Source organism: Anas platyrhynchos, chromosome 8 (genome assembly GCF_047663525.1).
Source record: "Anas platyrhynchos isolate ZD024472 breed Pekin duck chromosome 8, IASCAAS_PekinDuck_T2T, whole genome shotgun sequence".
Classification (NCBI taxonomy): Eukaryota; Metazoa; Chordata; class Aves; order Anseriformes; family Anatidae; genus Anas; species Anas platyrhynchos.
Window position 1 is genome coordinate 17472757 of NC_092594.1, and position 16279 is coordinate 17489035.

Sequence of the window (16279 nt, forward strand, 5' to 3'; positions counted from 1 at the left end):
AACGAGTTACCGGCCAGCAGAGTGGGATCTCTAGGACTGGCCCTGTTCTGGGCAGTGTCTGGCTTTACCAGAAAGGGGCTGGGGGGAGCTCATTGCTAAAGAATAGGCTCTGCAAAGTTCAGGGCAGCTTTGACAGCACAAAATCTAATGCATGCTAAATTGGTGGAGTTCAGTTATAAAGAAAGCCAAGGAGTTAGCACAGCTTAGACCACCTTTGTTAAGCACCCTGCAATTGCCATTAAATCTTTGTCTAGACAAGGCCACAGGTATGGGGTGTGCTGCTGGGCCCTGCTCGCTCGAAACATTAGGTTCAAAACGACTGAGCAAACCACATCCTAATGCCCTGGCGCTGCATGAAACTGGAATAACATTGGCAATATGAAAATAGTGTGTGAAAAGCCCAGACCTCCCACTGCACTATAGTAATTCCTTTCAACGTTCGTTCTGCTGTCCAAAATACTCACGTGAAATCTCTCCCCGGAGTCCCTTTACGCTGCAGCACAGAGAGCAATTAGTTTTAATGGCATTAAATAGATCTCCTTACGATGCACGGGTTACGCCACCAGAAGAGCTGTCAGGCAGAGACCACCTGCCTCGCCTCCACAGCTCTCGCCCCGTCACCCCCTGTGGCTGTGCTCCCGGGGGTGATGGTGTGGGGCTGAGCGGCGACCCCGCAAGGGGAGCTGGAAGGGAATGAGCTCAGGGGCTGCAGCTGGGGCTGTGCACCAGGGTGGGGACACCTTGTCCCCGTACACTTGGGGTCTGTACCCTACACGCACACGGCTCCTTTCAGTGTAGTGCTGTGGCAGGGAGGCACGGGGTAAAGGAAAATGAGCAGAGGACGGGATTAGCCCTTGGGGCTAATTGTTGTGCACCTTGGACGTGGCGCTGGCGTTGTGTTGGTGACCCATGAAACCTCAGCCCTGCCTCTTTCTGGCTTCCCAAGGTTAAAGCGAGCAGAGCGAAGCCAGAAGCCCCAGTGGCTGTGGTGTGCTGGTGAGTGCTTCTGCTAACGGGACGTTCAGTGTGAGGGACTGCTGAGCCCCAGCTGCGGGACGTGGGGGCACAGGGCTGGGCTGTAACCCCCCTGTGGCAGTGGCAGTGGCAGCAGAGGGGCTGGGCTGAGGCGACTCCGCCCGCAACCAAAATGGTGGCCGCGCCCTCGCTCAAGATGGCGGCCGCTCCTCCTCCTCCTCCTCCTCCTCCTGTTCCCGCCCCCGCGCTGCCGGAAGCTGCCTCAGCGGCGGCTCCGTGAGGGCGGCAGCGGGCGGCGGGGCGCGGCGGCAGCTCCCGGCCCGGCCGCTGCCTGCAGGTGCGGGGCTTCGGGGGGCTGAGGAGGGCCGGGGGGCGGTGAGGGGGTGAGGGGGGACCCGGGTGGAGCTGTGTGGGGGGGGAGCGGGGGAGGCCGAGCTGCCCGCGGGGCTCGGCTGTGGGGACGGTGCTCGGAGGCCTCGTCCCGCCGGCCTCAGGGCGCTGCCAGCGCCTGGGAGCTCCTGGAGGAGCCTTTTGGAGCCGTCTGGCCGCGTCTCCTCCTCACCTGTGGCTGAGCCCCGCGGCTTTCCTGAAGGTTGCACAAAACAACCTTCGGTGACAGGATCAGGGCACGTCCAGCCCTGAGGCTAGAGGGGATGGAGCCACAGGGAGCTCCGGGGTGGGTTTCAGGTGGGTCAGAGCACACAAGCGCGATTTACAAATAAAACACGGGCTGTAGCAGGCGTTTTACGCCCACCTGGTGCAATCTGGAGGGTTAAGCTCTGTTCCATCAGTTAAAGCTGTAATGCTTTCAGGTTCCCTATCTAACACATTCGTGTGGCTCGTTCCTGGAGCTGCGGCTGCCGGCGTGTCACAGGGCAGCGGCTGTCAGAGATGGGTCCGTGAGGTGCGAGCATCTCCTGTAACTCTGTGAAACCAGCCTCCTGCCTAGAGAGCACTCTTGTCACCGGGGGAGGAAGTAACACCCTCTGTCTGTCAAGAAAATCCTGTTCTATTTCTTGCTAGTGCTTTTTGACTAGTGCTTTATCAAGTCAGTGTATTTTATATTTAATGAAAACATTAGATCCTGACATGTTTAAATATAGCACACTTTTCTTTCGTTTTCTTTGGTTGTGGGAATTATTAAGATAACCAATTCTTGACCAAAACAGTGAAAATAAACCGGGAAACCAAAAAAAAAACAAACCAGAAAAACTTTTCAAAATACACCCGGCCCTGCTAAGGTTGGCGCTCCCGGCAAGGCTGAACACAAGGCTGGGGCAGAAGCTCTGCAGGAACAGCTCCGACAGCGAGCTGACAGACTCCTGCGTTGTTGCCTTCCTGGAGGCCCGGGTCATGGCTGGAAACAACCACCCCAAAGCAGTTCTGCAGTTTCAAAAAATATGCTCGGGGTGAGCAATGTTTTTCCCACTTTTCCTGAAATCGGGTTTTGCTCTCATTATTGAAGATCATTTGCCAACGGGTGTGCGCAGAGCAGTTGTCAGGATCTCAGCTGTAGCCTTTGATCAGCAGGCTGGTTGCGGAGCACATGCTCTGTCAGTGTTTTCCAAAAGAGCCTCTGCAATCAGCGTGTTTGTTTTACCAGCTCTGCGTGCAAGGAAGTGGCACAGAAATCTGTCAGCCTCTTCCTCACAGAGGCAGTGGGAAGGAGGAAGGGCTGGCGGGCAGATGGAGCATTGCAGATGGAAGGAAGGAAGGCGGTCGGAGGAAAGCTTGCTGCAGGTTAGGGCCTGGCAGGAGAGCTCCAGGGGCTGAGCCCCGTCCTGTTCAGAACAGGTTGTGTTTCTGCAGCCACTGTGCCACCGTGTTGCTGCCTGCAGCAGGGTGTAGTCCTGCTTCCATGGGTAGAACACTTCCTGCCTGTTGATCTGAACCTGCTTGTGGACACTCTGATGATGGGGAGTGTGTTCTTGTCCTTAACCCAAAGGAGGAGGTGCTGACGGGATGAGGTTCTTCATGGCTGTCTCATGCTTTGCAGAAAATGCTCCGAAAGTGAACTGAAAAGTGCCTGCCAGAGCTGAGTCCGCCTGAAGAAAAACCTGCCTTCACCCACGGGCCTGTTTGTCATCGAGAGGGAAACTCTCCAACGGCCTAACGCCGCGAGTGATGGGCTCGGAGAACAGCGCTTTAAAGAGCTACACGCTGGAAGAGCCGCCCTTCACGCTGCCAACCGGACACACCATCTATCCAGCCGTGCTGCAAGATGGCAAGCTGGCTTCCGTCTTCGTGTACAAGCAGGAGAACGAAGACACAGTTCATAAAGCTGCCAAGGTACTGGAGCGAGCGTGCCTGGAGGGAGTCATTCCTCCGTGTTCTGGGAGGGGTGGGATCGGTCACTGAGGGTTGGATTTTTGGGGGTAAGGGAAGGAGAAGCGCTCAGAGCTGCCCCTGGCAGAGCTTTCCAAGTCAGAGGCTTTCTAAGCCAGACCTTACTTAAAGTACCACGTTTGTTCTTCCGTGTAAGACTTTGTTTCTAGATGTATTATGGAATATTTTGCAGTGAGCGTGCTGAGGGTTTGGTGAGGAGCAGGGGTGGGCTGTCTCAACTCAAGCAGAAAATGTGGCTAAAGCTGTACGGCCGACCTCTGCAGCTTGGATGAGGTCTAACGGATGTCTTTGTTTCTGGAAGCACCTGAAAACCTTGCGCCACCCTTGCCTTCTGCGCTTCCTTTCCTGTACTGTGGAAGCCAATGGGATCCACCTGGTTACCGAACGCGTGAAGCCTTTGGAGATGGTCCTGGAGTCGCTCTCTTCTGCAGAAATCTGCGCAGGGATCTACGATGTGTTGCTGGCGCTCATTTTCCTCCATGACAGGGTAAGTGCCAGCAGCAGCCGTCAGACTTTGGTGGGAGCTGGGTGGCACGTGCCAGGGAATGTCCTCACTGGGCTTGCCTGGGTGACTGGCTCATGCCTGGTTCCTCACAAAAAGACAGACCCACACCACGTGGTTTTTTTAGGCTGCAATTGCTGAAGGCATTGCCTGCTTTTTAGAAAGAAGGGTAGTTCAAAACGGTGTGGTTCTAGGGCGTAAAGCTCATGAGTTGAGACCTGCTTGCAGTGCTTTGTACTTAATGAAATGGTTTCTCTGTTTGTGCCTTGACTTACAGCTGTTGCCACAGGTCAGCGATTGGTGTCGTTGCTCCTCCTGGACAAACATTGTGTGTTTGTCCAGGGCTGAATCTTAATTCCAGCTCTGACTGTAGCTCTCGAGCTTTGTGTTCACAGTTGGTTTTCTCTGGAGTTAGAATTGCATTGCAGGGGCTGTGACAGAATTTTGTCTGCTCTAAAACCCCAGCCATTCTGCACGATATCTGCTAGTCACCTACAAAATCCTGAAGGATTTGTAGAATCGTGTGCTTTTGGCAGCTTTTCCTCAGTTCCTCGTGGCACCTCATTAGCACTGATTAAGATTTTACATCTGTTATCCTTTTTTTTTTTTTTCAGGGAAACCTAACGCATAACAATGTCTGTTTATCATCTGTGTTTGTAAGCGAGGATGGGCACTGGAAACTGGGAGGAATGGAAACAGTGTGCAACTTCAACGAAGCCACCCCAGAGGTAAGAGCCCTTCAAAGTGTCCCTTGGGTGCAGGGAGAGGGCTCACCTCCAGCTCTCACCTGAGCTTTTGCTCTAGGGACGCTTCCTATAAAAAACAGAATCTACAGAAACTGAAACTAATTCCCCATCAGGCAGAAAGCAGCCACTTTTCTAAGGGAGGCAGTTGGCTGGAGGGTAGATTAAGACTGGGGAGAGGGAGAAATCTTTGCTCCTCTGAACTGATTAAAAACCAAAACCCAAAACTTTAGTGTGCAGCGGGAAGATCCTAAGTTAAAATAAATCAATACAAAAATAATGTAAACAACCCTAGCTTTTGCTGCTGGCATCTTCATTGCTTGTTGCTGGTCTTGGCGGAAAAAGTGGTTTGCTTGCTGCTGCGTGCTGTGCAGAGTCATTGCTGCAGCCTGGCACGGTACAGCAGCACTAGATTGCCTTTTCTCCCAGAGGGTCCACAAATCCTTCCCAAACCGCGCGGAGTGTCCCAGGCATGTATCACCTTTCAGAAGGGATTGTGCGTGGTGGTGCACAACAATGCAAAGAGCGCAGCAGTAAAATCCGCCTGGGGAAGGACATTAAATCCTTGCCCTGCCCAGATGGATCATGCAGGGATGACAGGACCTAAGACCTAATGGGACGAGTTGGTTGTGATGCCCTGGAGTTTTCTGCCAGCCTGCTGCTTCCCACCTACTGCTTTGTGCTTCCCTGCAGGCAGAGTGAAGTGTGGCCTGCCCTGGGCATGAGCTGAAGGGCCAGGACTGGCCTCTGGCCACAGGTTCAGTCCTGGCCCACAGAGGGGGGTTCGTTCCTGCTGCATGGCCCAGCTGAGCCACGGGGGCAGCTCACGTCTCCCTTTTCCCCTTGCAGTTCCTCTGCCACGTCAAGTCGGTCCGAGACCAGTCGTGCATCCCGTGCGAGGAGATGGTGGGTACCGCGACTTCCCGGCAGAGCTTGGAGCTGGTGTCACGTTCAGAAAATCATTTTGTTTTCATTCACACATTCTGTTCCCTTGCCTCTGAATGGGAGGAAGTGGCTATTGAATAATATCTGGGGTTTATTCTGTTCCTTTTTTCCTTCCCCTTCCCTCCTGTCCTTGGTCTGGGTATGGCGTTGGGTACAGAGAAGTGAAATCATGAATGAGGAGGGATGAAATAGCAGGCTCTTGAAATGTTTTTTTTTCAGTCACTTTGCGTTGCAGCTTTAATGCTTTTAAATTGCTAATGCTTTGCGAAAGTAAGAGTAGTTGCTGAGATTGCCAGGTTCGCTGTGGTCTCACAGTTGCGTAGCTCTCACACAGCTCTTTTTCTCCACTTGAAGTCATCTTACATCTATGAAATATCCTCTAAGTTGCTTATCCTAGAGGAGCTCTCTCTGATTAACACCTGTTTCCATAGAAATGCTGAAAGTTGTTGACTTGTAATTGCCGTGTGTATTCATGGGGGAGTTGTTGCATCGTGACGTGGTTGCTCCTTTGGGTTGTAAATTCCCTGGTAGATGTGTGGCTTTTGCTGTTGTTTGGGTTTTGTTTTTGCACTTGTTTTTTTTTTTTTTTTTTAATTATTATTATTTTGGCATAATGCTCTACATGTAGGGTACTTGGTGGAGCTTTGTTGATATAAAAAGAATTAGAGAGTATATACGGGGGAGGGCACAGAGAGCTGTGGCAACTACCAAGTATTTTATAAACTGCTTTGCTAATCTTGTGTTTTTTGTTGTTTTTTTTCTTTCCCCAGTCTGCAGATTTCAAAATTCTGCCCAGCAGCTATGGGCATGCAAGGGACGCCTACGCGTTTGGAACAATGGTTGAAAGCCTCCTGACGGTCCTAAACGATCAGGGTGAGGATTGACACGTTTGTTTGCTGTGTACAGACCTGTCTGGCTTTTTCCTTGCATGTGTCACCAAAGGCATTTGCTTGCTGGAGCTGACACATGCGCCACAGGTGTAGTGTCCACCACTGTTCTTTGTGTTTGCTAGGCTAAAATCCAGACCTCAGCACCTCCTGTTTCCCCATCTCGCTGCATTTGAATGTGGGCAGGTGTGGCTGGAGCACATGCAAAAGCCCCTGCAACACAAGCACTCCCAAATCCGCTCTGCAGCGGAGATTTGCGTGGTTCTGCCCCAGCAGCCACTGGAGCAAGGGTTAGGGACACAGCTGAGTGGGGGCTGCTGCCTACTAGCAGAGAAAGAACAAAAAGCTCAGAGGACAGTAACACTCCTTGATGCCCTGATAGCCACACAGCTTAGGGAGAGAGGTGGAAATGCTCTCTTCTCTTCCATTGGGAGCAACTATGAGCAATTTTACTATCAAACAGAGCTTCTAAAAGTAAGTTTTCAAGAGGGGTGGAGGACTCCTGAACATAGTTTGCCCAGTGGTGAGAGAGAAATCTAATTGTAGGTGCTCTGGCTTTCAGTTTCAGCAGATATTCTCTCCAGCTTTCAGCAAACCTTGCACTGTACGCTGCTGAATCCGGATCCCAAGTGTCGACCACCATTGTCCAGCCTGTTGTCCCACGAGTTCTTCAGGTAAGGAAAGAAATTCCTCGCCTCTCTTGGTACGTCTTGGTAGTGCTTACTGCTGTGTTGCAAGTGTGCAACACCTGTGTTTTGTGACGGTGTTACTTATCTGATGGGAAGCGTGGCCTGGATCGCTGCCTCGTACAGGGCCCTTTGACAGAGACTCCTTAAATTACGAAGGCATTATCAGCCTTCCACGTGAGTCTCTGAGTCAGCACCGGGGACAGAAGTCTGTCCCCTTGCCACATGCAGCCTGTTGGATTGCCCCAAGCTCAGGGAGGCAGTGGGAAGATAAAATTGTTAGAGGTACAACTTGAGCTAAGTGCGCTCTGAGATAATCCACGCATCTGTCTGCTGTCACCGAGGTGCTGTCTGGGTGGTGGCGTTAGCGTGAGGTGGCATTTCCTTCTGCTTCTTGCCCTGGGAGGGTGCTGAGAGGCAGCTGGTGCCCCGTGAATTTGCTGACTTCAAAGCGTGGCGCTGTGCAGGTGCAGCTGTTGGGTAACTGGTCAGACTGCCACGCCGACATTCCTGGTCCACCAGCTTTTGAGTTGTATTCCCCTTTCTGCTTCTGTCTGCTGAAAGGACAGGGATCTGCAGGCTCTTAGTGGTGGGTGGTGTAAGCATCAACATGCCTGACAGCCTCCTTTTTTTGTTCTTAGGAATGATTTTCTGGAAGTTGTGAACTTTCTGAAGACCTTAACAGTAAAATCTGAGGAGGAAAAAACTGAATTTTTCAAGTAAGTGAAGGAACTGTAACATGGAAGCTACTTATCTGAGAAATGCTTCTGTCAGATTAGGGTGTCAGGGGAAGGCTAGTGGCCAGGGAGATACTTCCTTGGGTGCCAGATTTTGCTTGCTTTGGCAGAATATTGTTTGCTCTGTAATGATTTGTGTTTTCTTCCACCCCCTTTAGCAGCACTGTCTGTAGTGCTGCGCTGTGGCTAAGCAGGCATCATTTTAGAAGCACATTGATCTGCCGTAGTGCTGTGGTAGGGGAGGCAGCGTGGTGTCACAGCTTTGTCTGCACAATCTGGAGACCAGCCTGTCCTCTGGCTCCTCACTGGAGCTGTCTGAGGGTCCTGCTGCGTTACACAAAGGCTATCTGCTTACCCGGTTTCAGAGTATAAAATATCAGAGAATTTCTTTCAATGTGGAAGAAGAAAAGAATTCTTCCCTCACACCATTCTTGGAAGTGGCTTTATTTTGGATGTGACTTTGTAAACAGTGAAATCTAGCACCAGATGCCTTGAGGCTGAAAATTGCTTTCATTTAGGCAGATCTTGTAAACTGTTAATGAGAGTTTTCAAGACATGTTGGGGGAATTAATCTTTGGTCCCAGCCTTCTCTGGGTAAAGCTGTTTTCTGTAATGAATGTCGAAGCTGCAGAAGTGCAGCATCTGCAGAAAACCCTATTGTCACGGTGCCCAAGAGTTCTCTAGAAGTTTCCCTGTAGTCATGGCATTATCTGGGCCTGAAAAGGGGAGAAGTTGAGTTTTTCTTTCTTCTTCTATTTTGCATTGTTCTATACTTCTAACACCAGTTTGATTTTACTTGTTTGGGACTCAGTGGGAAAAGAAGAGAAAGGAGATCTTAGCAGGAGCATGCAGAACCGTTGCAACCATCTCTGTAGCAGCAGTGTTTGCTGAAGGAGGGAACAAATACTTTGTTAAAAGACACGGCAGTACTGCCCCTTAACAGGTGCAGGTGCTTTCACAGCAGGGGGAATATTGATCTCAATCTCTCCAAACCTAGAGAAAAACCTAGAGAAAAACAGCTACTGATATTTAAAAATGAAAATTCTACAAGAGCAGTTGCACAAAATCACTCGTGACTTAAATAAACCCAAAGCATGCTCTGCTGGCCACCTCTAGGATGCAGTAGGTGGATGTGGTTTCAAAGTGGGGTTCCCTTTTTGCAAGGGAAACTTCCCTTATGTGGTAGGCAAGATTGCCTGTACTCGAGCAGTAGAAAAATGATTGTGATGCACTGGGTTGTGGGGTGAGGGAACAAGTCTATTCTGCAGTTTTAACGCTGTAGTGCCTCACGTGAGCTGCCAGCACTGAGATCTGGGCGCTGTGACACAGCAGAGGGGACAGCTGCTGAGTGTGGAGAAGCCTTCATGTGCCAGCTGCATTTGCAGCTGTGCTCCTGGATGTGTTTTTGACAAGCTGTGTGATCTGGGCACTGAGTTTTAGAGGATATGTCTCTGGATGTTTCCTTACTCGCTCATGGTTTATCTTATTGCCTGAAAGTCTCAGTCAGGAGCAGAGCCACATCCTTAGCTTAGTGTACGCGCACGGTGAGAAGCTGTGATAGGACTTTGTCTTTAAGGAGACACGTCAGACCCAAAAAAGAAGGGTAGACGATATTGAGGGAAACAGTCATAAATGCATGGGAGGCTGCCTTGATACTAATTGCTCTCTCCCGGAACACAGATTCCTGCTGGACAGGGTGGCTGGCTTGTCAGAGGAGCTGATAGCATCACGACTGGTGCCTCTACTACTCAACCAGCTCGTGTTTGCAGAACCTGTAGCTGTCAAGAGTTTTCTTCCTCATCTGCTGGGTCCAAAGAAAGGTGACCTTTAAATATTTTCTTCAAAAATATCACCAACAAGTTTGGAATGAATTCAGAGTGGTCACTCCATTGAATCAAGGAAATAGCTTTGTTTGTTTAAGCAGAACAAACACTGTAAAGTAAAGAACTGGAGAGGAGAAGAGTTACCTGGGCTTCCCCATTTCAAGTACTTCTGTTGCTCTGCTGATGGTGGGAGAGAATTAGAAGTTGCCTGGGCTCTTTCCTGTGTTTAAATCTCACACCACGTGCCCACCCCAGGCTCTCAGTGTCTCACTGCACGTCTTCCTTCTCCCTTTTCCCCTACCCCTCCTTGCCCTTTTTATTTCTGTCACTGCAGTCGATCTCCTGTAAGGGTGCTCAGGCCCTTCTGCCCTCTCTAAGGGGGAGCGTTCAGGATGTCTTGCTGGGTCCCCAGCTGCCTCTGTCCCTGCTGCTTGCTTCCTCTCAGAGTTTTTCCTAAATAACATGGGGTCTGTGAGCCAAGCAGTGCAGCTCGTGACTGTCTGACATGACGTATTTGGAGCCGTTGGTGTAAGGCCACGGATAATGGCACGGCTGCCTCTCCTCCCTCCCATCTCCTCTGACATCCTCGGCAGGTAACAGAGTCAGACCTGGCAGTGGGGTGACGCCGTGGGTCTCAGCTGTGACAGTCTCTCACTGAATAGCTTTTGGGAAGCTGCCTCTGGTTTGCAAAGCAGCCTTTCCCCATCTCCACCTCTCTTCCCCCAGAGCAAACTGGAGAAAGCCAGACCAGCTGCCTCCTGTCGCCAGCCTTGTTCCAGACTCACGTGATTCCTGTGCTGCTGAAGCTATTTGAGGTTCACGAGGAGCACGTTCGAATGGTGTTGCTGTCTCACATTCATGCCTATGCAGAACTATTCTCTCGGGAAGAGTTGAAAAACATCATATTGCCACAGGTTAAGGACAGGAAAATAATAAATGGCGTATATCCAACAATATGGGGTTCTTACTGTTAGGGTTGACTCTTAGCTCACAACTAAGCACTCAGTGCTGGCAAAAAACAGTTTTCAACCTCCTTTTTATGCAAGCCCTAACCCTTACACCCCACCCTGATTTGGAATACCAGCTTTGTTAAACCTGGTGCCCTCTGTCACACACCCCTTGTGCTGCTACCTGTCGGCCTTGACTGGCAGCCTCACAACACGAGATGAGACTAAGCTCACCAAGCACTAGGATGGGCCACTCTCTTTAGCTTGTAACACAAAGTGGAAGGCTGATTTTCTGGTATGCAGTCATGTCTAGAATCTGCTAAGAGCTGTGGGGGATTTTAGCAATGAGATGTGCTGCAAATGTATAGAGAAAAAAAGTGAAAAAGCAGAATTTTCTGTTCTTGGTGCAGGTATTGCTGGGCCTTCGAGATACTAGTGACGCCATCGTGGCAATAACTCTGCACAGCTTAGCAGTTCTCGTCTCCCTCCTTGGGCCTGAAGTAGTTGTAGGTGGTGAAAGAACGAAGATTTTCAAAAGCTCTGCACCGAGTTTCATGAAAACTGCTGATCTCTCCCCAGAAGGTAAATGATACAGTCTTGAGTGCTCTCATGATTCTTGCATGTTGTGTCCAAGCAGCTTAGGCAGAATTTTTTTATTGATTACTCTTTCATTTGAAGAAAAGTTAATTTGCAGCTAAACTTTAATTCTAAATTAGGTGCTGAATGTTAGCAGATGCAGAATTGGTAACATAAAATGTTATCTGAAAGTAGTTTAAATACAGGAAATACATGGAAAAGTCTTCATTTAATAAGCTCTGTGTGCAGAAGAGATTATATTCAGTTGTGTTTATCTTTGGTAGAAGAACTACACTGCCCTACTGTAGGACTTACGTACTTACAGCTAGGTAGTTATTTAATATTCCCTCATGTCCTTCATGTTTTTTAAAAACAGTAAATCTCATCCTCTTCCCCCCAATTTCTATTTGTAGATTGGAAAAGGAATACGAACTTCCCTATTTTCTCAGCTCTCTGGAGGCTTTTCAGCTAATCCAAATGAAGAAAGTAGTCCCTGCGCCTGCTAGATAACTTGGAGCCAAGTGTACTCAGGGAAAGCTTTTCTGGATATAGGAATGCTTATAACGGGAGGGAAGGATCAGCAATGCTCGACTTTAGACACAAAGTGTAGATACCAAACAAAGTGCATGATAGTGATCAATCTAAGCATGTTTTCGTCCTGATTATGTGTGTACTGACAACTACCACCCTTCATTAAAATCTGTGGATGGTTCATTGCATTAGTTTTCTTTATTTTAGTAGAATGTAGTAAATGAAAACCTTCAGCTTGCATGTTAAGAACTGATTTATCTTTCAGAGTATATTTAAAATTAAACCTGATTTAACTCCTGATGGAAGAGGGAAAAGCAAAACAAAACAAAACAACTCTGTCCTCAACAGGGAGTGAAAACCAAAATGCTAAATACATGAGGCTTAATGAGATGTTTGCTCAAGCCCCTAAAAGGCTGTACCCTGTGTCGAGGGGTCGTGTTGTGTGTACCCCAGGCTCCGTGTCCCTGGCTGTGCTGGTGACCCCTCGCCTGGGCAGGCACGGCTGCCACGGGGAGGCAGCGGCAGCAGCAGCCCAAGCCGCGTCGTTTCAACCCTGACTGGGCTGCAGGGGTGGGAGCAGGGACACAGCCGAGCCAGTGCTGGTGAACCTTTGCTGTCCTTGACAATATGCTGCAGCTCCTTGAAACGAGCTGGAAGAAGACACTTGCCAAGCTGTCATGCCCAGGGGAACAAACCCGCCCTGTGCAGCTTCCGAGTGCGCTTCAGAGTACCTAGGGTATGATACAAGAGAGGCCATCGAACAGCCTTTGGGGTAGAGGGTGAGCTGCTTTGCTCGTGTCCAAGCATAAATCAGAAGTTTGTGTGGTGTCAGGGCTTCGCTTATGCTTCAGCTTGTTGTGACTGTCACTGCTGTGCTTTTGTAAGAGAGGCAGATCCTGAGATCCACGTTGCCATGTGTCCAAATGGATCCAGCCAGGTGGCAGACAGCATTTTCAAACATCTGTGCAGATCATAATGTTTGTTCAGTGTGCGTTTCTTGAAACAACATAGCAGCAAAAACTGACCGCTTACAGTTGCCTAAAGTTTGTTCTGGCAAGAGCTGCAGGCTGTAGGAACAGAGGAGTATTATATACGGATCAGGGGTGCAGCTGTTGCATTGCAATGCCAGTCTTCATTTGGCATTGCTTGTCTCCAGTAAACAAGATTCTAATGCTGCAGGCAGTTTCAACCAAGACAGAACACATCTGACGGACTTGGTGGCCTTTCTTTTCTTCTGTCCCTGCAGACTCACCCAGTCATGTTGGAAGCAATCGGAGAAATCAAACCTCTCGGCCCTTGAAGAACAATTCTAGCTTGCTCCCCATCTCTGGAAATGCACCTGTCAAGAAGCATTCTGTGCAACAAGACAATCCACTGGCTTTAAAGACAGGTAAACCTTTGTCCTAGCTCTTCCTGCCTAGAAATCAAGTGTCCTACAAATGAGGGGTTGCTTGAAAAATGTTAATTTTCACCATGTGCTGATCTGAAAGAGATTCAGTGAACCATAGGAGGTAACAGTGAAGAAACACAAGCATGAACTTGGGAGTTCCTAGGGAGTAGTATTTGGGAGTCTTGATGTGTTTATTTATCAACACACTGCTGGCTGGCCAGCCTTGAGTGTTTCTTTATCATGAATTCTCTGCTGTGCTTTTTTATCCCTCCACAGCTTGGCAGATACCCCGCAGCAGCCTGTTGCCTCTGATCATTTGGAGGTCAGCTCATTCTGTGACCTCAGAAGCTGGCTCAGTTTACTTTCACGACCTTTTTTCAGGCTTCTAATGGCCTCTTCTCTATCACCTAATGCCTCTCAGCTGTCAGCCTTTATTGCCCCAGTGCTCTGCGATTGATAGGCCTCCTTTGCAAACAGGAAGCTGGCTGTGCTTCTTTGAGAGGAGCTTAGCTCTGGAACATCACCACCACTTTCTGAGCTGGCAGCTGGCTTATCTCCATGCCAGGTGCTACTGGTGATGTCAGCTTGGTTTCCACCTTTGCCCTTCTGAAATAACACCTTTATCTTCTACAGGTGAGCAAGGCACTCAGCTGCCCCTGAATGGGGTTCCTGGAAGCATTAATGTGCTAGGGAGCAGCAGGAGCTCTTTGACTACCTCCGAAAGGCCAGCAGAGGAGTGGCCGGACTGGAGCGAGCCAGAGGAGACGGACACTGAGAAAACTGTGAACATCCAAATTCAGCCCCGAGAGCCGCAGGGCAGGGTGGGACCTTATTTTGCTGAACGTGATGTGGACGAGAAGCCTTGGGATGACTTTGAGCCCAGCAGCCCTCGTACTGAACTGTCCTCAGGAAACTGCCTCACTGTGACACGAGCTGATGCAGCTGAAATGCAGAGGCCTCCACCAGGTACTCATCAGCTGAGCAAAGAATTCAAAAGCCTCAAAGTGAGCCCCCCCACGAAGTCCTGCCCTGGGAATAGCTGGAATAGCGACCGCCAGGAACAACTGGGGAAAACTATGCTGCCAAAAACAACCTTTCAGGAAAGGTTGAAGTCTTCACTGGAGCCTGGCCTAGGAGAAGAATTCACAATTAAAGTGAAGAGGAAACCAGTGCAGGACCCTGAGCTGGACTGGTTTGCTGACATGACCCCAGACATTAAACCTTCTTCAGCTGTCTTGATTTTACCTGAAGCGAGGACAGAAGCAGCTGTTCCCAGTCACTCTGGTGCAGTATCCAGCAGAGAAGGTGCCTCCCAGAATGCGCTGTTTTCCTCCAAATTTGCAGCAGCTGACATTATTGAGGTAAGAGGCTATAGGCAGTGGGGTTAAATGAATGCATGTTGGAGAGGATCCTAGAGCATGCGCAGGCTCTGTAATCAGAGGGCAGATGGCCTGAGAAGTGCCATGGCTGTACAGTTGAGGTTTTACCTGTGAATACGGGATGCTGAGTTCTGAGTGATGTATCTTATCGGTCACCAGGTCATTCCATGGGCTGCTACTCTGTCAGCAGTGTTGAATTCTACCTCTGTTTTTTAGTTTGTGCTGCTATATCCTGCATGCGAGGACCCTAAAGTAATTTAGGGAGAGTCTTGGTTGGTCAGATGGGAGGCGAAACAAGGCTGGATAGTGTCTGCTGAACAGACATACCACTAAGCCCAAAGAAAAAAGGGCTTTCAATCACAGAGGATGCTCAGGACTTTGTTGCTCCTGGCTCTTCTAGAAAAACCTAGTGGGAGTGTGAGTAAAGGACCAGGAAACAAGAACAGCTGTGTTACACAATGAAGCTTTTTGGATGCCTTGTTCTCATGAGGAATAGCTGAGACATTTTTCCATTTCAGAGGACCATGAGGGTTATAAGTAGCTCTATCTGCCCCCATCTCTGAGACTCCCGAGACTGCTTTTGTTTGTTGGGTGGAGGGGAAGCACTCCTGCCTGATCATCTAAGTCCGTTAGGGACCAGGTGTTGATTGCAAGTTGTTCTGCTAATTGCACCTCAGGAGAGCTACCACAGGGGTAGCAGGTAGCATGGGGAGAGGAGCCTTGGATCTAAACTAAGGTTGTTTACAACATTTGAATATGGCACACTTGATTTTTAAATGCACTGGTGTGATATTGACCTCATTTTTCTGCTTAGTGTAGTGTAGTCGGAGCAGCAGAATTGCTGTCAGGGGGCTGGTGAGACCAAGGAGCATTGGGCAGGACAGCAGCTGTTTCCTAATGGGAGGGGAAAGAAGTCACCTGTATTATAGCATACTTTTTGTAATGGAAAGTGGATGTGATAAAAACAATGCTTGCTTTAATTTGGGGAAGGAAGGGTAACAAAGTCTGCTAGTTTGTTTTTTGTCTTTGGTTTTGCGTTTTATGAGGGGCTTTCTCCTATTACAGCTTTCTGTGTAAGTCCAGGTGCTAAAGGAGGCTGCCTTTCTCTTGAGGCATTCGGGATGTCTTGCTCTGCCCCCACAAGCCCCACAGGGTAGGACCTGGCTCTTGTGGCTGCGTTAAGTACAGCAGTACCATACGCACACCTTAACGCTGGTAATTTTACGTGATTCTAGGCTGAAGCTGCAGGCTGGGGTGAAGAAGAGGAGTTGAACTGGGAAGATGATTCTAACTGGTAACGGGACTGAAAGAGACAAAGGCAATTTATGGTGTGGTGGATTCTGTAAGAGAAGTCGCTGCTTCCACACTCTAATGGATAAGTACCTCAGCGCTGCTTTTGGGAGAAGGCAGGCACTTGCTGCAGCAGCCAGCAGGATCCTGGGGGGCCTGACCTCTTGCACTGGATGCTCCTTTCCAGTCTGTGCCAAAAACTGCAGGGGTGAGGCCTGCACTCAAGCAATATGCCCAGCTGTGGTGCGTGCCACTGCTACTGGAAAGAGGGACAGCACGACAGGTGTGTTGGTGGACTACTGGAGGCCGAGTGATGTAAGTGATTGTTCCAGAACTCATCCCTGCTCTGAAAAACTGATGACAATAAACAAAAGTTACCCTGAGTTACTTGGTTAACGTGCCTTTTTTTTTTCCCCAGAAAGCAAGCCCTTAGAACTGGCTTCTAACATTTTAGCTGTAAGCTGATTTTAAGATGAATGTACAACTTACTCAGTATATTTATTTCTGTTTATACAGTTCTGT

At 49.3% G+C, this 16279-nt stretch overlaps 1 protein-coding gene across 1 annotated transcript; it reads left to right on the plus strand.

The window, feature by feature from the left end:
* Nucleotides 1-1153: 1153 nt before the first annotated feature.
* Nucleotides 1154-16140, plus strand: SCYL3 (SCY1 like pseudokinase 3). The gene is made up of 14 exons (XM_027463586.3): nt 1154-1312; nt 2972-3264; nt 3623-3808; nt 4438-4551; nt 5416-5472; nt 6282-6384; nt 6961-7072; nt 7726-7803; nt 9502-9641; nt 10371-10558; nt 11002-11173; nt 12945-13088; nt 13722-14449; nt 15703-16140. Exons 2-14 carry the CDS (start codon nt 3100-3102, stop codon nt 15763-15765), a joined length of 2250 nt encoding a protein of 749 aa, XP_027319387.2. The 5' UTR covers nt 1154-1312; nt 2972-3099; the 3' UTR covers nt 15766-16140.
* The last annotated feature ends 139 nt before the right edge of the window (nt 16141-16279 follow it).